Source organism: Chrysemys picta, chromosome 9, assembly GCF_011386835.1.
Source record: "Chrysemys picta bellii isolate R12L10 chromosome 9, ASM1138683v2, whole genome shotgun sequence".
Classification (NCBI taxonomy): Eukaryota; Metazoa; Chordata; order Testudines; family Emydidae; genus Chrysemys; species Chrysemys picta.
In genome coordinates, this window is record NC_088799.1 from 79,202,690 (window position 1) to 79,225,578 (window position 22,889).

The 22,889-nt window shown below is 44.8% G+C and overlaps 1 protein-coding gene across 2 annotated transcripts in view; it reads right to left on the bottom strand.

Moving 5' to 3' along the window:
* Nucleotides 1-22,889, bottom strand: part of NALF2 (NALCN channel auxiliary factor 2) — a 90,421-nt gene that overhangs the window by 62,075 nt on the left and 5,457 nt on the right. The window contains exon 2 of one of the 2 annotated variants that reach the window (XM_042853301.2): nucleotides 449-566. The exons of the other annotated variant lie outside the window; for it this stretch is intronic. Within the exon in view, the coding sequence (XP_042709235.1) occupies nucleotides 449-472 (24 nt within the window). The 5' untranslated portion in view covers nucleotides 473-566. The remainder of the gene's footprint in view (nucleotides 1-448; nucleotides 567-22,889) is intronic. 2 annotated transcript variants of the gene reach the window in all.

The window sequence follows — 22,889 nt, forward strand, 5'->3', positions numbered from 1 at the left end:
TATAAAAGGATAATCGTTATACTTTGCTCCTATGAACACCATGAACTGCTATGCACTGCTACTAAGCCGAGCCCTTCCTGCTCTGCCACCCCAGGCCACCATTACACACAACCCCGTGCAGCAATGCACAGCCCCATTCATCCTACTGCTCTTCTGTGCACCCCAGTCTGCTCCCTGGTGCGTGTAGCCTCCTGCCCATACTGCTACACTTGCCCACAGGCCTGTTATACTCAGACTCTCCATCTTTTCCCACTTGTGACCTCCTCCTTCATACCTGCACCCTGCTACTCCAGTATTGGCTAATTACTGGCTCACCACCTCATCTGCCAGGCAGCTCCTATTGCCATGTGCCTCCTAGTTCTATCTCTGAAGGGACAGACATGGCTATTGAGCAGGGCCAGGTGGCTGTGGTGGGATTGCAGAGGTTACTCTTCTCAGGGTCACTTACCCTCTTCAGCCTGGCCATCTCCATCTCTGCATCCCTTGTGGGGTTCAGTGCAGACACCAGAAGTGGGAGGGACAGCGCCCTTGCCCTGCTGTCCTCTCCCCCTTCCACACAAAATGGTCTAAAAAAGTGGGAGAGAAAAATCAACAGGCTGGATCCCTGTCGAGTCTGCAAGATGGGGTGCAAAGCCAGACTGGCTCCCTGATACTGGACTTGGCTCCCAAACTCAAGTCCAGCCCTTACCAAGTAGAGAAGGAACAGAGACTGGAGGTGGCATAGATAGTCCAGTGATGGGCACATAAATGCAGCAACCGTCCCATCTCTTCCCTCCATCTGACACACCCTGAATCCTTCAATTTTGGGACTCTTAGATTAAAAACACCTAAATAATGAAGTTTATACAGCATCTGTGCAGGTCTCAGACTGCAGCCACTCTACACTGTGAGACAGACAACTGAGGGCATTGTACATTGGTGAGGGAGAATGAGGGGTGTGAGACAGCAGGGTGCAGAGGAAACAGAGGGTAGGTGGGCACAGCAGGACACACATGATGAGCTGAAAGTGAATGTCTGTGGCTGCAGGATAAACGTAGTTTGCCGAGATTGACACTTTAGGCTGAGTTTATTGGCTCCCACAAACTGCCTATAACCTGACAGGGCCATTGCACATTGGACGCTTTCCAAAAGAAATCATTAGCCACTGAAATATTGCACCATGACTCTCATGCTAGAGATCTGGCTGCTACTCCATAGATTCTGTTCTACCCCTCACTGGTAAATCCAGCTCTGCAACAATCCCAGGCAGATGTTTAAACATTGCTCTAGGTTGTAAATAATTATGCAGTACATAAAAGATTCCATTCCCACTGACTGACAGTTTCAGATTTGAGGCCCCATTAAATCCTCATCTGGAGACATTTCGGAGGCACAACAGTGTTAACCAAGGGTTACAAATAGAACTCCTGCAAATCTGTGCATAGGCAATGCACCCAGATACCATGGTGACAGACATGTGAGAGAGAGAGAGACACCTAATGCGATCACCTCTGGGAATACACTGAATTCCCTCCAGGGAATCCTCTCCTCAGCTGCAGTTTGAGACATTGGATCCAGAGAATTCAGGCAGACTGGCAGCACAGTATTGGGTGAACAGAAGAGCATTATTTTAATGTAATTTTACACATGTATTTTAGTTCATAATAGGGACACCGAACATGTGGCCTATGGGGGTCTGCAATGCCACATCTACCACCTTCATCTTTAGTATGGAAGGGGCACCGTGCACCAAGCATGCTGGGCCCAATCACTCACTGGCTGCCATAATGAAGAGGGGGCAGCTGTAATTTGTTTTATACAATTTGAGGTTGGCCCTGGAACTCCTGACCAGTTTCTAATGAGGTTCCCTGGTTCAAATAAAAGGTAAATCAAAATCTATCCTACCAGTACCTGAGTGTGTGGACCAGGTTAAGACCCTGTTTTACGAGCAGAGTAAAGGGACAGTTGTTAGGCCCAACATTTAGGTTTGTTAACAACAGAAGTCTTTAGTGACCACCCCATGCACCAACAGAAGTTTTCACCCTAGCAGAGTTATCCCATTAACTAGGAGGTCAGACAAAACTTTGCTGAGCCCTTAGACACTAAGGCAGGGGGCAGGCAGCTTCTTAGTGCCACTGTCACACAGCAGCAGATGATTGCAGGTGAACTGAGGGGCAGTGAGTCACTGCCCCAGTTGGGTGGGAGGCAATAACCAAATGCATAGGATCAAACGTTCAGTTGTTGTAAACTGGCCTGGCTTCACAGAAGTCAATGGAGTGATGCCAATTTAAACCAGGTGACTATCTGCCCCATGGCATCAATGGGCTGACTGGCTCCAGCTGATGACTGTCCAGCTCTCCTGTTAGTCTATGTACATAGCCCAGGTGTCTTTGTGCAGATGGAGTCTTTTCATTATGTGAATAATAAAGGGGAGACTGTTACAGTTTTCAGCATTCACGATCAAAGGTATGGGTAACGAAAGGAAGGAGTTACACCAGATTTTTATCTTGACTGCATCCCTCATTAACTGTAGATCAGGGATTCTCAAACTGGGGTTTGGGACCCCTCAGGAGGTTGTGAGGTTATTACATGGGGGAGGGGGGGGGGGTCGCAAGCTGTCAGCCTCCACCCCAAACCCTGCTTTGCCTCCAGCATTTATCATGGTGTTACATATATAAACAAGTGTTTTTAATCTATAAGGGGTTTGCACTCAGAGGCTTGCTGTGTGAAAGGGGTCACCAGTACAATAGTTTGCGAACTACTGCTGTGGATTGTAGCAGTGGGCAGACAGCAGGACTGCATTTCAGGGGACTGAGCCATTTTAACAAATCAGGTGAACATGACTGCTAAGTGCTCACCGTAGTCCCAAGCTCTTAATGGTTATGCGTCCAACAGAGAAAGTTGGGCAGAGTAGAGGTAAGTACCCCACAGGGTTCTGCCTTGAGACACCACCACATTATAGCTGGGATGGACACACACACACACCTGTAGAATCTCTGCAGCAGCTGGAAGAGTTATGCTTAGGGTGCTGCCTATCATCTAGACTGAGCTGATGTTGATGCTCAGTCTCAGGGAGGAGAGGGGGTTTTCCCAAAGGCATTGCCCACTAGTGATCCTACTTTGGGCTGGACAACTCACCCGCATCAGAGCGGAGATCCACTACACAACTGGCAAGTAGGATCAGAACCTCAAAGCACGGCTTTGTGTTGTGGTTTTCTAAACCACCAGACAGTCTGTGTTCTTTAGAGACAAGTGGCCTAGTTTATAGGGTTGCCAAATTTGGTTGGATGAATTCATGGAGGTGTCATCACATGACATTATCTTTAATTTTTGGAGACTCCAGGACAATCCTGGAGGGTGGCAACCCTAAGTTTGAATTATGTGAATGGCCATGATTATCTGCAAATCCAGCCATAATTTACATATGGCCAAACAGACCCAGCATTTTATTAGGGTCCTGTTCAGCTCCCAGTGAACTCAATGGAAAGGTTTCCATTGACTTCAATTGGCTTTGGATCAGATCCCCAAGGATTGGATCCCCCCAGATCTTTTCTGACAGAAGCTGGAAACTTTGCAGAGGGTAACAGCATATCCAGCCCCTTGGGCAGTGAGAGAGAGAGAGAGAGAGAGGGCAGCAACCTCTCCAGCAGCTCTCCCGGACTGACAATCAGAGCAGCACTGAAGATCTGGAGGAAACAGGGGCACAAGTGATAGCAAGCATCACTAAGATATAGGCAGACATGTCTACAAATACTTGCCCTGCACTGTAACAAACTACCATGCTGAAAGAAGTTCAAACCTGGCCTAGCTACATATTCATGCAGCGGAAACTGCTGGAATCCTCAGTGGAAGCCACTCTAGAAGTAGAAGGATGTCTTAGTGCTCTGAAAAGCAGATCTACAGCACATGTACTCTCTGGAATCACAGGTTTGACTTGTCAGGCTATGACCCTCTTCATCCTACCAAGGCAGAGAAGCCAAGTGCCAGGCAGTTTGCTACTGGATATGTTGGTCACTACAAACGGAGGCCCTGTCTGTTCTGCATGGCTACTGAAGGTCATTTAACACTTTCCATAAGAGAAGGGGTTTACTTTCAACTTTGGTATCCTCAGGGCTGGCTCCAGGCATCAGCCTGGCAAGCAGGTGCTTGGGGCGGCTGCTCCGGAGAGGGGCGGCACGTCCAGGTATGTGGCGGCAATTCGGTGGATGGTTCCTCACTCCTACTTGGAGCAAAGGACCTCCCGCCGAATTGCCGCCGCAGATCGCAATCGTGGCTTTTTTTTTTTTGGCTGCTTGGGGCGGCCAAAACCCTGGAGCCGGCCCTGGGTATCCTTAGCAAAAACTTCCCTGTCCTACACGGTTGTCTTCCTGGCTGCTGTCCTCTACTCCAGAGGAAGCTGCATTTTAGCATATTGCCATCTCCACCTGTTCCAAAAGCCTGAGTCAGAGTTGCCCCTCCCCACCAAATCAGATTGACTCCCAAATCAGATCAGAAATTCCTGGCTCTGGGAGCAGAGTATAGTCTAGTGGTTAGAGCCACAGCTAACAAAGCACCTGTTTGGGTCATCTGCATGGATTGAACCTGCGTTCCCAGGATGTAAAAAAAAAGCACGATTGTCTGGTACTTGAACCAAAGAACTTGCCCCATTAATAGAAGTAGAGTAGCAGACTCATAACTTATACACGTAGTCTAGCCATTACAGTGACTGAGAGCCACGGAGTGGCAGCATGGGTTATACAAGTACGCCATTTCAGCCGCACCTTCAAAAAGAGCCGGTGGCAAAGTGGTTGATCTGTGCATGGGTGGTGGGTATAAGCAGCCCGGGGAGGCTAAGCCTCCCCTAAACCAAGTCCTGGCTCTGCCCATGCAAAGCCCTCTCCTCCAAGCTGGTGGCAGGTCAGCTCTGGCCAGAGGCCAGGAGGTGGCTGGGGGTGACCAGGGCAGCAGGCCAGTGGTCCAGAGCTATTTGGCTTGGGCTCCTCCAGCCACGGGGGTGGGGATGTTGGGGGCCCTTGGGCAGAAGGGGCAGAACCGCATGGCTAGCCTCCCCAAAAGGGTGGCTCATATGCCACCCATGGATCTGTGGCTTTATTATTAAGTTAGAGATGGGGATAAACCTCCAGTCACTATCTGAAGTGACCCCGTGCAGGCTCTCAATTATCTTATCTGTAAAATAGTGATTGATGGTTATGTCCCCTAAAAGGTAGCTGTATGAGGCTTTGATTAACAGTATGCATGGGGAAGGGCACAGAAATATTAGTCGTCTGCTAAACAGCTAGGATTAGAACACTTGCAAAGCTATAGGGCATTGTGTATGGGTCTGGTCTCCCTCTTATTGTGTGTCCCTAAAATCATGTCAAGATAAGAGCATACTGCGTTTTCAAGACTGCTCCCATAGCAAGGGCAAAAAGTCAGTGCTCATGATGCGTTCACTGGAGTTGGGAACACTCTTTCAGGAGTGCTGTGCTCATGGGGTTGTAAAGCACCTTTAGTCTGAAAAGCATGAGCAAATGCTGTAGTGGTGGAGCAATCAGTAGCCACTTCTAACAGTGCCTTGCCACCCCTCCACTTCCAGGAATTGGAACTTTAAATATGAAAAAAATGTGTCTGTTGTAAAAAAGTATATTTTGTATCAATCCTTTTACTCAAGCCAACTCCTTTGATCAGTTCATGTATACCAAGTGTTCTGGGGGTCGGGGTTAAATGTAACAAGAGTGAAGTGATCTTGGTAAAGGCTAGCAAGTTAAATGCTGTCTTGGTTCCTTGTTTCCTCACATTCTTTTTCGCCCCATGAAATACAGGTAAAAATTCATATTGTCATCAATAAAAAGTAACACTGCTGTTTTTTTTTTTTTAAGTTAGTCTGGCAGGAGAGCTCTTGGGGCTGCTTTTTATGAAGAGCTTGTAACCTTGTTGATTTATTACAGGATGTAATGTGAAAGTGTGAAGTAACTTTAGAAAATGGCTGATCAATAACATACTCCCCCTCAGTGAGTAGTTGACAAACTGACAAAATCCATGAAAAGCAAAGGCAATGCAGATGAAATTTTGATCACTGGTGCCACAGAGGCCCAACTTTGCAACACCAGTATTGAGGCAGGTGATAGGCTTCCATAAATAAAAATGTAACAAACTAAAAATATAACTGGATTTAAGCAAGCAACATGGTCTAGCAGGATGAATTGAGGTCAGTGCTTAGGCCTAATTTTGGGGTTTCCTGGCTTGTATTTGACTTACAACTTTAGCATTGAGCACAGCATTAGTATTTTTTAAAAATATATATTTTAGATAGCACTTAACGAAACAGCTCCTCCATAGTCTATCCTGCCAGCTCTCACTGCTATGACACACAGAAGTGTAATGTTTAAATGTAGGCAATCTGAAACTTGCTAGACTGCAGCAGCTTTTCCTAAATATCTACTCCCAGCGTGCATAGTCACTGTTCTTATGAAAAGCAGTTACGGCACATGCTGTTTTTCCAAAGCTAAATGTCTCGGCCATTTTACAACATATTTTGTTTGCATTATCAGAAGCAACTGGGTCACACACTAGCTGCTCACCACATTCTACTGAATCCAACTTTGTTTAGAGTGTTAAAGCCCAAGTTCTGAGTCCTTAACTGGGAAGAGGTCCCACTGACTTCCAAGGCCAAGTAAGAATGGCAGGAAAGGGCCCTACAGGGATATATTGTTGGAGGGGTGAATTTTAAAAAATTCCCCTGAATGTTAAATGTGCTTTAGCTGAAAAACTTCCTGTGAGGCAGTAGGGAGCGGGGTGGATTGACCTGCGAATGTTATTTAGTTTTACTGGACTGTCTGCATGGGGGATGGGAGAGCAGGGGATGACTTTAGGTGAGGGATACCTGAGCCAGGAAGACTCGCCCCACCCCCCCAACACCTTGGCCCAGGAAACTGGACAAAGGGAGAGGGGGAGAGAGCCTGCGGGAGGGGTTTTGGTTTCAGTTTTGGGCTGGCTGGGAAGACACAGGGAACCCCAAGTCTGGGGTCTAAGATCCTTGCCCCCAAGAGGGACCTGGCTGAGGGGTCCTGGTTGTACCTACAAGCTCTGCTTGGGACTGTGTTCCTGTCATCTAATAAACCTTCTGTTTTACTGGCTGGCTGAGTGTCACTGTGAATTGCAGGAAGTGGGGGGTGCGGGGCCCTGACTCCCCCACACTCCGTGACACTTCCTCAGAGCCGAATGCTGGCCCCAGGCTCAAGACATGACCGCTTGGCTTCACATAACAGTTCTCTGGTTTGTGCGGTAGCCAAGAAGGCACCCTTGACTGGAGCGCAGAGAGGCCAGTGCACATGCAGTGAAATGGAAAACAGCTGCCATATGGTGAGTGCATGAGATATGTACATGCTGCCTCCACCTGCAACCAGGCCAGGAACCGAAAGGAGGAGGAGCAGCTGAAGCCCAGCCAGTACAGATTAGAGGTTTATAAATGAAACCTCATTGTTGCTTTCATTGGGGCACTTGGTACATTAATTTGAGCAAACTTCCAGTACCTACATTCTTTATCAGGGTGCAGCATGGGCTGCTCCCCACCCCCCGTACACCCACACCTGAGCATAAAGGGGAAATCAAAACAGAGGCAGTGTTCTTCAGTGGACAGAGCACTGGAGTAGGAATCAGGAGAGGTGTTCTCTTCCCAGCTCTGCCACCATGGGGAAAAATCACTTCCCCTCCGTGCCTCAGTTTCCCCTTTGTGAACTGAGACTAGTGTAACTTAAGGAGATGCTCTGAGATCTATAGTTGAGAAGAGCTAAATGCTATCATTACTAACATCTGCAGCAGACTTAGGAATCTGGACTTGCAAAGCTGTGGCAGGATTTCATTGCTTCTCTGTGAAGTCAGGGAGAAGGGCTGTTGCTCATTGTGTGTTAGTGACAATAGCTTCCATGTCATAGTCACTATATTGGCTGGGTCCTGCTGCTCCAGTCAAGGACTATCTGAGGCCCAACATTAACCTAACGGGAACAAAGCCTTTCCTGATTCCCAGAGAGCTGGGTAGAGAATAGAAATCACAGATGGAAGAGACCCATTCAACCATAGCTTGTCTCCACCTCACTGGTGAAATCCTGACCCCACCACAGTCAACAGGACAGGAGTTTTGCTATTGACTTCCATGGAACCAGGATCTCCCTGAGGGGAGAAGCAGGAATGTTTTCTCCAGTATATTCTGCAATCCAGTTCAAGTTACATGACTAAATGGATGTCTAACCCTTCCCTTGAAGACTCATTCCTGCCTGGAAGATTTTCCTAGTAGTCAGCCTAAATCTCCCTTTGTTTAAGTCTATCCCTTGTCCTCCCTCCCCACAACAGACCCTTTCCCTTCTTGGTGTCTGACCTTTCTGATGCTTCCAGAGAGGCATCAGGTTTCCCCTCTTCATCATTACTGTCCAGGAAGCAAGAGTTCTTTCCAGTTTTCCTCTTAATCTTACTGGAGGATCCTGCTGAAATCAGAACCGAGACAAACAACCCCCATGACTATTGCAGAGATCACAGGCCAATCTTAAATAGGCAAGGAGTCAGCTCTTTGGGGCAGGGACTATCTCCTACAGTGTTTGTACAGCACCCTGGGCAACAGGAGCCCTGATTGTGATCCAGGACTTCCAGGCACTACATAATCGCTATTAATAAATAACAGTATTGGGTGTTCTACTCCCAAAGGGGAAACCATTAGCTAATAAACTTAGATTGGAGGAGAATTGACACAGGGGCCATCTTATCCTCAACCAATCAGTGAAGGCTTTCTCTCCTGGCATAGTTCCAGTGAAATCCAAGGCCTGAGAGACCCAGCACAGATCATGTCAGTGAATGCTGTAGCTTGGGACATCATTTCCAGGGGAGCCCCAGCTGGGGAGAACCCTTTCCTTTGGACCCTGGTGCTGTCTATATTTGTAGGAACATAGTGTCATACTAGCTGTGGACCAGTGGTCTGGTGTCTCACATCTGTCAGTGGCCTGTGATATCTTAGAAGATGTTGAAGACCACCCTTAAAGTGTTTGTCCAATTGCTGTACATGGCATGGGGAAAAATCCTTCTCATCTCCTGCACGGATCAGCTGAAGCATGAAGCTTGCTTACTCCTCCCTTAGCAAACCTGGTTGTTACTCGTCAGAAAAAAAAAAAAAAATCAAAAAGCTCCTTTTATATCTCCAAAATGATAGCATTTGACACTCCAGCCTCCAGGAGTTCCTCAGACTGTGGGTGGAATATTTCCTTAGTTTAAACTAGGGCTGTCATGCAAATAAAAAAATGAATCACGTGATTAATCGCACTGTTAACCAATAATAGAATACCATTTAAATATATTTGGATTTTTTCTAGGTTTTCAAATATATTGATTTCAATTATAACAGAATACAAAGTGTATAGTGCTCACTTTATATTTATTTTTGATTACAAGTACTTACACTGTAAAAAAGAAATAGTATTTTTCAATTCATCTAATACAAATACTGTAGTGCAATGTCTATCATTAAAGTTGAACTTACATATGTAGAATTATATACAAAAAACTGCATTCAAAATAAAACAATGTAAAACTTTAGAGCCTACACATCCACTCAGTCCTACTTCTTGTTCAGCCGATCGCTCACACAAACAAGTTTGTTTACATTTGCAGGAGATAATGTTTCTTGTTCACAAGGTCACCTGAAAGAGAGAACAGGCGTTTGCATGGCACTGTTGTAGCCAGCATCACAAGATATGAATCTTTAGTGCATCTGGCATGTCCCTTCTTGCTTCAACCACCATTCCAGGGGACATGCGTCCACACGGATGACTGGTTCTGCTCGGTAATAATCCAAAGCAGTGCAGACTGAAGCATGTTCAGATTAATCATCTGAGTCAGATGCCACCAGCAGAAGGTTAGTTTTCTTCTTTGGTAGTTCAGGTTCTGTAGTTTCCGCATCGGAGTGTTGCTCTTTTAAGACTTCTGAAAAGATGTTCCACACCTCATCCCTCTCAGATTTTGGAAGGCACTTCAGATTCTTAAATCTTGGGTCGAGTGCTGTAGCTATCTTTAGAAATCTCACATTGGAAGCTTCTTTGCATTTTGTCAAATCTGCAGCAAAAGTGTTCTTAAAATGAACAACATGTGCTGGGTCATCATCCGAGACTACTATGAAATATATGGCAGAATGCAAGTAAAACAGAACAGGAGACATACAGTTCTCCCCCAAGGAGTTCAGTCACAAATTTAATTAACACTTTTTTATTATTATTTATTTAAAAACACGCATCATCATGGAAGCATGTCCTCTGGAATGGTGGCCGAAGCATGAAGGGGCATATGAATGCTTAGCATATCTGGCACATGAAAACCTGTTCTCACTTTCAGGTGACATTATAAAGAAGTGGGCAGCATTATGTCCTGTAAATGTAAACAAACTTGTTTGTCTTAGTGATTGGCTGAACAAGAAGTAGGACGGAGTGGACTTGTAGGCTCTGAACTCAAACAAAATGAACCAAAAAAACCAAAACAAAATTACATTTGTAAGTTGCACTTTCACAATAAAGAGATTGCACTACAGTACTTGTATGAGGTGAATTGAAAAATATTGTCTTTATCATTTTTACAGTGCAAATATTTGTAATCAAAATATAAAGTGAGCACTGTACACTTTGTATTCTGTGTTGTAGCTGAAATCAATATATTTGAAAATGTCAAAAAACATCCAAAAATATTTAATAAATTTCAACTGGTATTCTATTGATTGCAGTTTTAATTGCATTAAACCTGCAATCAATTTTTTTTGAGTTAATCACATGAGTTAACTGCAATTAAATCAACAGCCCTAGTTTGAATTTATCAGCCACTAACTTCATTTCAGTGATACCAATTCTCTTATCACAGAGCTAGATGACCCTTGCAGTCCTTTCTAATCCTATAGTCCAATGGTTTTCAAAGTTTGGGTCGTGACCCAGTTCTGGGTCACTGAATGCAAAGCACTGGGTCGCCTTGCTCAGCACCCAGGGACTCTGGCGGTTGGCCAGTAAAAACTAGTCTCTACCTGTTCTGACACCACGCTGCACCCCAGAAGTGGCCAGCAGCAGGTCTGGCTTGTAGGCGGGGGGGTCATGGGGCTCTGCGTGCTGCTCCCACCCCGAGCACTGGCTCTGCACTCCCATTGGCCAATTCCGCCTCCACCTAGGAGCCAGACCTGCTGACTGCTTCTGGGGGCACAGTGTGGTCTGCAGTACCAGGACAGGCAGGAAGCCAGAGCCCCTTCCTGCACCCCAAACCCCTCAGCCCCACCCCCAGCCCAGAGCCCTGACCCCCTACCACACCCCAACCCTCTGCCTCAACCCTGAGCCCCCTCCTACATCCTGAACCCCTCCTTCCTGGCCCCACACCACATCCCTCACCCCTGCACCCCAACCCTCTGCCCCAGCCCTGAGTCCCCTCCCACACCCCAAACTCCTCATCCCCAGCTTTGTTAGGTCCTGGGCATCAATTTTCTTCAACTGAGTCTATAGATTTTTTTTTTGAAAACCACTGATCTAGTCTAGCCAAGATTTAGACTCAACAAATCCTACACCATCCAGGACAGGCGGCTATCCAGACTCCTTTCAGAAACATCCAGTTTAGGAGCTTCCATGACCTCCCTAGGCAGTCTGTTCCATTGTCTTACTGTTAGGAAGTTTTTCCTGAGATTTAATTTAAATTTGCTATACTGTTTGAACCCACTGCCTCTTGTCCCGTGTCCATGGCAAGGGAGAACTTTTCTCCATCTTTTTTTATGTCAGCCTTTCAAGTATTTGAAAACCGATATCATGTCTCCCCTTAATCATCACTTTTCCAAGTTAAACATGCCCAGTTCCTTCAGCCTTTGCTCTTATGATTTACATTCCATCTCTTTGATCATCTTTGTCACTCGCCTCTGGATCCTTTCCAGTTTCTCTACATCGGTGACCAAAATTGGTCATGTTACTCCAGCTGAGGCCTAACCAGCACCCAATATAGTGGTATTATCACTTCTTGTGACTTGCATGTTATGCTTCTGTTAATGCAAACTAAAATTGCATTTGCTTTATTTTTGCAACAGTATTGCCCTGTTGATTCATGTTGACGTTGTGGTCCATCGCAATTCCTAGATTGTAGACCCCTTGGAGGAAAGAGATAAAATTCAGAAGTGTTGGCTACCCCTCCAGCTTTGTGACATCTGCAAATTTGATCACTGTGCTCTCTATTCCTACATGCAGGTAATTAATAAATATATTAAACACTGGACCCAGAACAGATCCCTGTGGAACCCCACTCAAGACCTCCTTCCAATCTGACATTATTCCATTAATAGTTACTCATTGTTTGCAGTTTAAACAATTTTGTATCCACTTAATGGTAGTGCCATCGAGCCCACATTTCTCCAGCTTACTTATCAGAATGTCACATGGGATGGTGTCAAAAGCCTCGCTAAAGTCCAGGTATATTATGCCCACCATATTCCCCCCAAACCAGTTACTCTATCGAAAAAGGAAATCAAAACTGTTTTGACATGACTTGTTCTTAGTAAATCCATGCTGGCTGCTAGCGATTACCCCTTCATCCTCCAGATATTTGCAAGTTGAATGTTTCGTACATTGCTCTAGTAGTTTCCCAGGTACTGAGGTCAGGCTAACTGGTCTATAATTTCCCAGTTCCTCCTTTTTAGAAATGGGTACCAGGTTAGTCCTTCTCCAGTCTTCCAAGACTTCTCTTGTCATCCATGGATTTGCAAATATTATTGCCAGTGGCTCCAATATTTCTTCAGTTAATTCATTCAGCACCCTGAGGTGAACAACATCAGGCCCCACTGACTTGATACTTCAGATAGTGTATGACAGGGGGACTGATCCATTTGCACTAGACCAACTCTTCTTTAACAACCTCTACCTGCTATGCTAAAGAACCCTGTATGTTGCTACTGATATCTTTTCTGCCCCTTTTTTGACCTTTTCCATCTTGGCTTAACATCTAAGACAAGGAGCCCATCACTGGGCAAAGCTATGATGTCCCACCTCTTAGAATATATTATATCATGGCCGGTGTTAAAAAGGCAAGTAGAATGTTGGGACAGAATTAGCTGCAGAGGATTCCATGGAGCTCTCTCACCAGGTCTTATTTTCCACAGATATCTTACAGTTCCGATCCCACAGCTGGCCTTTGCATTCTGGGCTTGGCTTAGCTCACCACCAGCTTCTTTGCTGTGGAAACTTGTGGATGGGGCTCCCCTATAGCTATCAATGCAGACTCTCCCCAACTTACAGAAGGTATTCTGGAGACTTTTGCGTAAATCAGGAACGTGTACCCGACAATTATTGGGGGGGGGGGACAACTTATGGAACTTTCAGTCAGTGTGGATTTGCATAAGTCGGGTTTGCATAACCTGGGGTGCATCTGTATTGAAAAGAAAATTTAAGGGACAATTTTCTATAAAACCATGTAGTTTGGGAGACACTAGGCTGAAATGCAAGTGGTGAGTGTTAGAGAAAATAACTGAAGTAGGATCCGGAGTAACCCATTACATTAGTGTACCCTGTCTGCTCAGAGCCCTGGCCTCCAGACTTAGAGATGCTGGGCAGCACCATAAATTCAATACAATTCACTAACCTAAACAGTGTGCATCTCTTCCAGCTTATTCCCTTCCTCCACCCCTTTATTCCCATTTTCCTTCTTGTGTCTCGTTTCCATACCTACTTTGGTCTAGTTTCCACCCCACCCCCTTTTGAAAAGCAGTACCTCCTCTTCTGTCCTCCCACTGTTGCCCCATTCTCTGTTGAGCCCCCTGGCTGTCTCCCAGGTTATGTTGTCTCTCCCCTACTGCTGTTCTCTTTGCTCCCCATTGTCTCAGTGGGGGTCACCCGAGCTCCCCTTTGCATTCCATGGTCTTCTCAACATCAACATTAAGTTCTACTATCATGGATGCAGCACTTTACAAACATTAACTCATTATTAATGTGCTCAGTGCTGACCATGTCCTTGGTACTGTACAATATACAAAGGTAAATATAGTCCATGCCCTGCTGAGCTTGCAGTCTGACAGACAGAACAGACTTTAGTTTTTTTGTAAGTTCTAATGAGATAAGTAATAGTTAGCCCCCATCCAGGCCTGTATATCATGCTGTCCCTCCAATAGACCATCCAGGATAACTTACCACCAGCTCAAGAACATGGACCAAGCTCAGCACTTGAATTCTTCCCTCTCTCCTTTCACCATTGTTGTTAATTGCACCAGCTTTCTCTCCATTGCTCAGGCTTGCAATCTCAGGAACATCTTGGACTCAACTCTCTTCTCCTCACCCAGCCAGGAAGTAAGTGCATCTATAAATCACCCAACTAGCTCCTTCTTGCTCATCATATTGAATTTAAACTTCTCTCCACCTTCAGAACCCACACAATTCAGTGCCAGCCTCTATCTCAGCTCCCACCTCTAATCTTGGTAACCCTAGCCCTCTTTGCTCCACCAGCAATATCAATCTTTAGACCTTAGTTTCCTTCACCCATTGCCACCTTTATGCCTGCTCCCATCCTTCCCCTCCCTATCTTCATCTACTACCCTCCCACCCTCTCCTCATTCAATCCCTCTGAAAGGCTCACTTCTTCTGGAATGCTCAAAGAAAAGAATTAAGGGTTTAAAAAATGATCTAAGGGAAATTGTCCTTTCCGTGACCCTCCCAGCACATCTTATCAGTCTGTCTCCTAGACTGGAAGGTCTCGAGGGTAGGAACTGTCTTGTAGAATGGTGAGCACGTTGTTGGAGCTTAAATATAATAAATGTTTTAGATAACTACAGATTTGACGGTTTCAGATCCAGGGAAGCATTTTGTCATGCTTCTGTTTTGACTCATTGAGAGCATGTGCAGGTTATCTGGGGTCCCCAAGGGGATCCCACAGCCCTGCTGCACCATGCCTATTGGTGCCCTTAGGATGCGGGCCTCAGCTTCACTACAGGAAGGGATTTCAGAGTCCAGGCTGGGGGACTCCCTGACCTGAGGCACTGAGAGGCAGCTGAGCTTGGGCGAGTATTGGGAATAAGAGAGTGATCTGAGCAGAAGCCAGGACAGAAAACTCTGGGGACAGAACAACTGCCCTATGTGTGTTTTGTTTAATTTCCTTTGTTGGTTTGGAATTTACAGCCTGAGAAGCTGCAGTAAAGAAAGGCAGCCAGAGACTTTCATGGTTGTGTTGTTTCTGATTGAACAAGAATGATAAGAGGGGAACCCCAGAGAGGGTTTTATTGTTTAACCTGGGCCACCTGTGAAGTCATTTTCCAGCTGCTCTAGCTCTGGGCCTGCCACACTCATTGAGCTGTGTAACTTGTATCATAGCATGTCTATTAATGACATGCAGCTTGGATCTAGCTTGAAATTTGGACAAGTGACATCTGGACAACATAAAAGTTGATTAAATCATCATGAGAGCTGTGCAAAAAACCCTCTCTGAAATGAAGCTCTTACCTCCTTGCACTCCATCACCTCTAATAAGTAGAGTTTATAGATGGGGAAAATTTGGCCAAGTCACATAACCTCTGCAGCCATGAGCCAGAGAGGTTGTCGGTGGCAGCACTGGGACAAGACCACAGAAATCCCTTGCTCAGTCCAGATGAACTTGTTGCCACAGATTACTGAGCTGCCTCCTTGAGGCCACATTAGCTACTCAGCAAAGAGCATCTCAGCTGCCAGGGGAGAAACTGGCATTAGCTCCGGCATCAGCGGTTGTTCCTGCTCCTCACAGCTCTGAAGTCATGATCTAGGTTGCAGGAGGATTCACAAATGACAAACCCTCTACCCCAGGAATGAGTTAATATCACTTGGTTTTCATGGCTCTCAGCTACGAAACAGCAGGAGACTTCTGCCGCCCACCCCCGTAAGCCCAAGATTGACCTTGCCAGCTACAGAATCCTAGTGTCAGACCCTGCCAGTGTGTCTCCTCTATCAGGCTACAGGAGAGGTTTGTATTGCGCTTTACAATACGCTTATCCAGTGTGACTTTCAGCAGCCACCTGGCTGCTCAGTCTAACAATGACTTCAAGTCCATACAAAGTTTCACACTAGTCTCGGTCTTTCAATAAAAATTAGTATGTCTAAACAAGAACCTTTTATTCAGCTACCCGCTCCTACCTTTTGGTGGTTCAGAAAAAAAAAAAAAAGTTGAACCTAGACATGTATCACTGCTGGCTTTGCAAACATAATTCAACCTCTTCAGCCCATTTCTAGTTTTTATTGTGAAACTATGTTTAGTATCATCAGCAAATGCCACCAATTTTAGAGGAACTCAATAGATCAGTGATCTAGAGGAGGAACTAACAAACATACAGAGCCTGGGGTTTCTGCTATTAACCTCTCTGTGCACTAAGAAGTAACCAGCCACATTTCTTTATTTCCTACCACACAATCAGTTCTTAATCCACAACAGTACTTTGTCCCAGGGTTATTTATTTTCCTCAATAACTTTTTAAGGGACTTTGTGTTCTGAGTTAGTACTTAAGGTTTTTGGAATAACTATTTGTAGAGGAAAATATAAATACAGGGCATGGCACATTTAAGGAAAAAATATTTAATTGTGTAGTCAGAGCTAGAGAGCATTGGTCTGTTTGTCTGCCCTGAAAGAGGGCACCTCCAGCACTTCCATCTATAAATATCATGAAGAATATTGACTCAGTATTGGCTTAAGTGGGCCAGTAGCACCCTCTGTGATTTATCCATCTTTATATTAGGCCATCACCCTCACAGCACTGAGCCTTCACCTTCTGAATTACAGCTGGTCAAATAAGGAAAAGCCAAATTTACCAAATACGGTTATGAATGCCAACTTCACTCTGCTACTATTCACAATGGAGCCCTGATCTTGGCTGGGACCTTTAGACACATGCATCATACAAAGAGTTAATAGCTAATTTGTCAGTAATCGGGTGACCACAGGGTATTTGTGAAAACATTCCTAGAAGTTTCACACATTTTAGCACCAAAGGTGATTTTTCTGGTCATGTGTACCAGGAAGTGCTTAACTCATTATTCAGGATTTGTTGTTCTATTGGGAAAAAAAATAGTTCATCCAGTCAAAGAGTAGCAGTATTGCCATGTGACATAAGTGAGCCTTCAGCCACCAGATAAGTAGCAGTAAATAATCAGAATAAAGAGCTTGTTTTTTTTTTTTTAAAAAAAGCCCTACACACCAACAACAAAACCCATGAACTGAAAGTTGTTGGTCCATAATATTTGGGCAATTGTTATTAACTATTTAGGGGCAGATTCTTAGCTGGTGTAAGTTGGCATAGCTCCATCAACTTCAATGGAGCTACACTGATTGACACCAGCAGAGAATCTGGTCCTCATAGTGCAGGAGTGTCTAGAGGCCCGGACTAGGGCCTATTATGTGTGGTGCTATACAAACACAGTTCCTGCCCTCAGGATCCTACAGTCTAAGGACACAGACTTGCAAAGACTTTTGCAATTGCCTAACTGTACACTCTATGAGCAGTCCCACATGGACTGGGATTCAGGTAGTAAATTCAATAGAACTTGTGTCCTTAACACCTTTAGACTCTTCTGAAAAAACCTCATCCATTGACTTCAAGAGACCTGCTCTGTGCATTCACTTACACACATGTATAAGTGTTTGTGGCACCAGGGCCTGAGAAGACAAGAAACATACTAAGGGTGGAGGAAAAACAGCCACTGTTAGACAGCCAAACACATATACACATTTGCTTTTTTGCTTGTCTGTCATTATGAACAGGAAGAGCAAAAGTCAATTATACACCATTGGCACTCAACCATCGCTAAGTGGTTTATAAGAACCAAAGCAAGGAAACACAGTCAACCTAAAATCTAGTTGCTACAAACAAACAAACCAGGTTTGAAGTCATTTCAGATTGTCAGTAAGTGGTCTCCTCAGAGGCACCCCCTTGTGGTCTCATGGCAGCCATGAAGACAATTCCTCACATCAGTTTCCCCCTCTGAGTTCCTCAAACTGAGCTTAAAAAGAAAAACTTTTTCAGTCCCAATAACAACAGCCCTACTTAGGGTTTGGTTTATTAACTTATAACTCACATCTAAATACAAGAATCTTCCTTTCAGTTTGGTACAATCCAAACTGCCCTGGTCTGGTCAGGCACCTTACCTTAGCAGGCTAGTCCCAGCCCGTCCCACCTGGAATAACTCCCTTGGTCTCAGGGTCTTCACTAGAGCTGCCTTTCTCACTCTTTATAGTCTCTTGAGCTTCCCTCTCTGCAGCTTCCTGCTGCCCTGGGGAGGGGAAACTGCTGATCTCTGTCAGGTGTACCTCTACAATACGCCCTCTACAAAGGGCCAAGCCACCCATGACACAGAAACTGCACCTGACTTTGTATCCCCTCTGCCAATTTTTGTGGGTTTACAATTGCAGTTTCTTTCTTTTTATCCTTTCCCTTGTTGCTGTGAAATAGACCCCCACAACCAACTAGGGGAAACCAATTAACTGAGCATACAGGGGGGACAGTGAAACTGACACTACACAAGTGCTGCCAAATGTACTGAACCAATAAAACAGAGAAAAGTATTTTCCTCATCTAACCTGTTAGCCATAGTGCTCTTGTTAGTTGGAACAGTAATAAGTAAAACATTTTCAGACAGAGTGTGGTTTTAAAGTTGATGGTGTCCCTCTAGAATACCAAAGTTGTTTGCAGAAATCAGGATAAGTTTATGAATGACTCCCACAACAGTGGTCTACATTTGCTTTGAATATTTTTGTAATGAATAATCTAAACAGCTCTATTCCTTATATAGAGACCCCACCATATTAAGTAATGTCCATCTTCTGGATCTGCAAGTGTGATTTTTGTCTAATCTTTGCTTGTCTTTTATACTGCAAGCTCCTTGGGGCAGGATCTGTATCTTGTAAGGTGTTAAACACACTGACACTTAGCAAATACTTAATACTGAATTATCTATACCACTTCCTGCAACACCTGCCTTTTTCTTTGCCAAGTACTGACCAGGCCCAACTCCACTCAGCTTGGGCTGCCTGAGGAGGGATGGTTGCAGCTGATTTATTAAGAAACAGTGACTTCTGTGTACCTACTTCTATTCAAACAAACCAGCAAGTGGTCAAGCACTCACCACAGAGCTCTGGCCTTTTAAACCATTCCATCTCTTCCTGTGCCCAGGAGGGCTGGAAAGGCTGGAAGGAAAAACAGGAGAGACAGATCTTGGAGCCGGGATTTACCTGTGAACCTACCGCAAGAGAAGATGTTTGCTAACAGAGTCTATACTAGCTAAAGGTGCCTACGTCTCATTGTTCTGTTGAGAACATTTGCTAGCATGCACCTTTCTCCTTTGCGAGTTACAGTGAAATGCTATTCTACAGTTCAGGACTCTGTTCTTCAGGGAAGGTGCCTCTAAACAATTGGATCAGGTCCCTGAACCTGACATAGGGCTTGTCAACACAGGGGTGTGTGTGTATGTGTATGTGTTGAACTGGATTGATTTGATGTACGTATGTTATTTAATTCACAGAACGTAAGCCATCATAATAGCATGCACACACATGGGACACTTGTTCCTTCTTTCAGTTCACATCATTGTGTACACATGGCAGTGCCTTGCTGTGGGCTAAGCATGTGGCATTTCTCAGAGGGTATCCCTTGGTCCTTTGCCACTCAGCAGTGGGCATTCAAGGATTTTCTGCATTGGAGGAAGCCAGATAGGTTCAAACATTTTTAAAAAATCCCATGATGCCACTGTCTTTGCCCATGCCGAACACTTAATTTTCTCAATTTGTGAACGGCTCTGGCGATCAGGTGGGAGATGGGCATCCAGATGCCTAAAGTGAGGCTACAGAGTGCTTGTCCAGAGACAAAAACTTAGGGGCGCTCTGAATTTAGGCACCTGCTGTGTTAAGTGACAGCTGAGTGGGAGTTTGTGAATCACCATGGTGCCTAACTATGGGATTTAGGAGCCTAAGGACCTTCATGGTTCACATCCGAGGTACCTATGGCAGACAGCAGTTCAAAATTGGTCAAGGCTCTCTGGGAGTTAGTTCCTCCCACCAGCTGTTAGTTAAGGTCGGGGATTCTCTCCCTGCCTCTGTTGCTTTTGTGACCAGGCAAGAAGAAAATGAAACAAAAATAATAATAAAATTAATAAAGTGAAACTCCTTAACACTGCTTTTCTCTGCTGCTGCCCCCTTCGCCCACCAGACTTCTAACCCCCACTACCTCTCCCAGCCACTTGACCTTTACCCTTTGAATGAAGTGAAATGGACCGTTTTCACAGAATTCATCAGATTTTGTTCCCTTTCATGGAATATCAGTTTTCACATTTCACTGGAAATTTTATAGGTTTTGCTAAGGGTCAAAGCTGCTGCAGCAAAATTGGAGTGGCTATTTCTGGCTGATTTTTTTTTAAATAAACCAGCCAATAAAAAACCAAAAGTCACTGAAATCATTGGGGTTCCCTAATAGTTGCATTTGTGATATTTATTGAGTTACATAGTCCCTCTTGGAGGAAATTACTGGTGGGAGATATGCCTCCACAGATGAGTCTCTGAGGAATTTTGTGCCAGTAGAGCTGGGATTGTATTGTTTTCTGGCGTTAGGTTTTCCATGGCTTATCATGAAAGACATTAATTAGAGCAGTGTTTCCCAAACTTGTTCTACCGCTTGGGTAAGGAAAGCCCCTGGCGGGCCGGGCCGGTTTGTTTACCTGCCGCGTCCGCAGGTCCAGCCGATCGCGGCTCCCACTGGCCGTGGTTCGCTGCTCCAGGCCAATGGGAGCTGCTGGAAGCAGCACGGGCCAAGGGACGTACTGGCCGCCGCTTCCAGCAGCTCCCATTGGCCTGGAGCAGCAAACCGCGGACACTGGGAGCCGCGATCGGCCGAACCTGCGGATGCTGCAGGTAAACAAACCGGCCCAGCCCACCAGGGGCTTTCCCTACACAAGCGGTGGAACAAGTTTGGGAAACACTGAATTAGAGAAAGGGCCAAAAGATTTACTGCTGGAAGACTGGATGGGCCAGGGATAGTGAATGAGACTTAGAGCCTTTCACCAGTTCCAGTGCAACCCCCAAATCATTACTCTCTGATGGCTTTAATGGCCATTTTGTGAAATGGGTTTGGTGGGTCTCAGTCCAGTTCCTCGTGGGCAGGTATCCAGATCACAAAAGCCACCATCACCACAACTGGCACTAATTGGCCTGCTTTCTGGCATTCTCTGCAGTGATGTCAAGGGCTGAGTGGGCCATGAAGTCCAAGTTACTCTCTCACCCCTAGCGGGGGTCCTCTCCTCCAGGTCAGGCTGAAGGATGTTGACAGGAGCCACCATATAGAGGAAGTTTGTCCCCCCTGTCTGTGCTGTATGTGTTGTGTACAGAGACATCCCACCCTCCACAGCTGTCAGTGCAGCACCTTTCATCTGTGTTCAAGTCAATAAAAGAAAAACTAAAGCAACAACCAACCCTGAGTTGTGTCCTTTTAGGGGAGGCCCTTTGGGGTTCCCTGCTTCTGCCTTCCCCACTTTGGGTCTGTATCATTCTCTCTGGAGTCCCTCAACCCAGGGAGGGACAGGCAAAAATATGTCTCAAAAATTCCTCTCACTCTGCCGCACAAAAATGTTGTCTGCAGAGTCCTGCTCTCATCCCCTGCTGATCTGGAGCAAAACAAGGGAAGTCACAATCATTTGCAGGAAGCATTTTCCTCTGGTGAAAAAAGCATTTCACAGTAAGGATTAATGTTCCTTCTTGTTGCATATTTACTCAGTTCAGGAAAACTTGTATAATCAAAGAACCCACCAAATGAGATATGTGTTACTTGAACCTCCAAAATCTTTATGGCCAGGGTCCTTTTATACAGGATTTTTGCAGAAGTCACAGATTTTTCCAATCGGATTTTGCTGCATTTTCCTTTAATTCTCACATTTTCGCTCTTTTTATCATTAAAAAAAAACAAACATAAAACAAAACAGAACAAAACAGCTGAAAAGTGCTCTGCAATGTTGCCTAAATGCAAATATTCTCTGAGCAGTATATAGCCCAAAGTTATATTTTCAAATACAATGGTATTCAGCATTTGAATAGTACTTTACAAATTTAAATTGCTTTATACATTAATAGCTTAAATTTTCAGACCTGTTGAATAACCACAACCTTAGCTGAAGGCAATGAGAGCTGCACATGCTCAGAACTTTTGCAAAACAGGTCATAACTCACTAATCACCACAACTGATGAGTTAGGTATTATCTTCTTTTTGCAAATGGAGAACTCTAATGCTACATTTCAAATATATCTTGTCAAACTTGTAAAACTGATGTTATTTGGTGATATAAATAATCACAGTAAATACTTGACAATCTAGCAAATTACCTGATATATTTCTTATTATCACTACCTTGACCCCTACATATTATTCTTTCTAAGTTCCCAGGCCAAGCCTATCACCATGGTATCTGAGTACCCGTTTACATACGGATCTATTTCTAAGTGTTTAGACTTCAGTGGTGTCAGTTTTTAATCTAAGCCCCCAATCCACTAATTTATTTAGTACTTTAATCTGTTTATCTATTAAAGCTTATTCCACAAAGCACATGTTAAACTCAACAGAGGTGGATGTTAAGCAAGTGCTTAAGTGCTTTGCTGAACTAATGCCAAAACCATATACTGACAATGCCCAGGTAGATGGCCACTGAGGATTAATTAGACTGGGACTTTTCAGTTTGGAAAAGAGACGATTAAGGGGGGATATGATAGAGGTCTGTAAAATGATGACTGGTGTGGAGAAAGTAAATAAGGATTATCACTTCAAAAGTTTTTTTTCTCTTAATTAATTGGCCTCTCAGAGTTGGTAAGACAACTCCCACCTGTTTATGCTCTCTGTATGTGTGTATATATATCTTCTCAATATATGTTCCATTCTATATGCATCCGAAGAAGTGGGCTGTAGTCC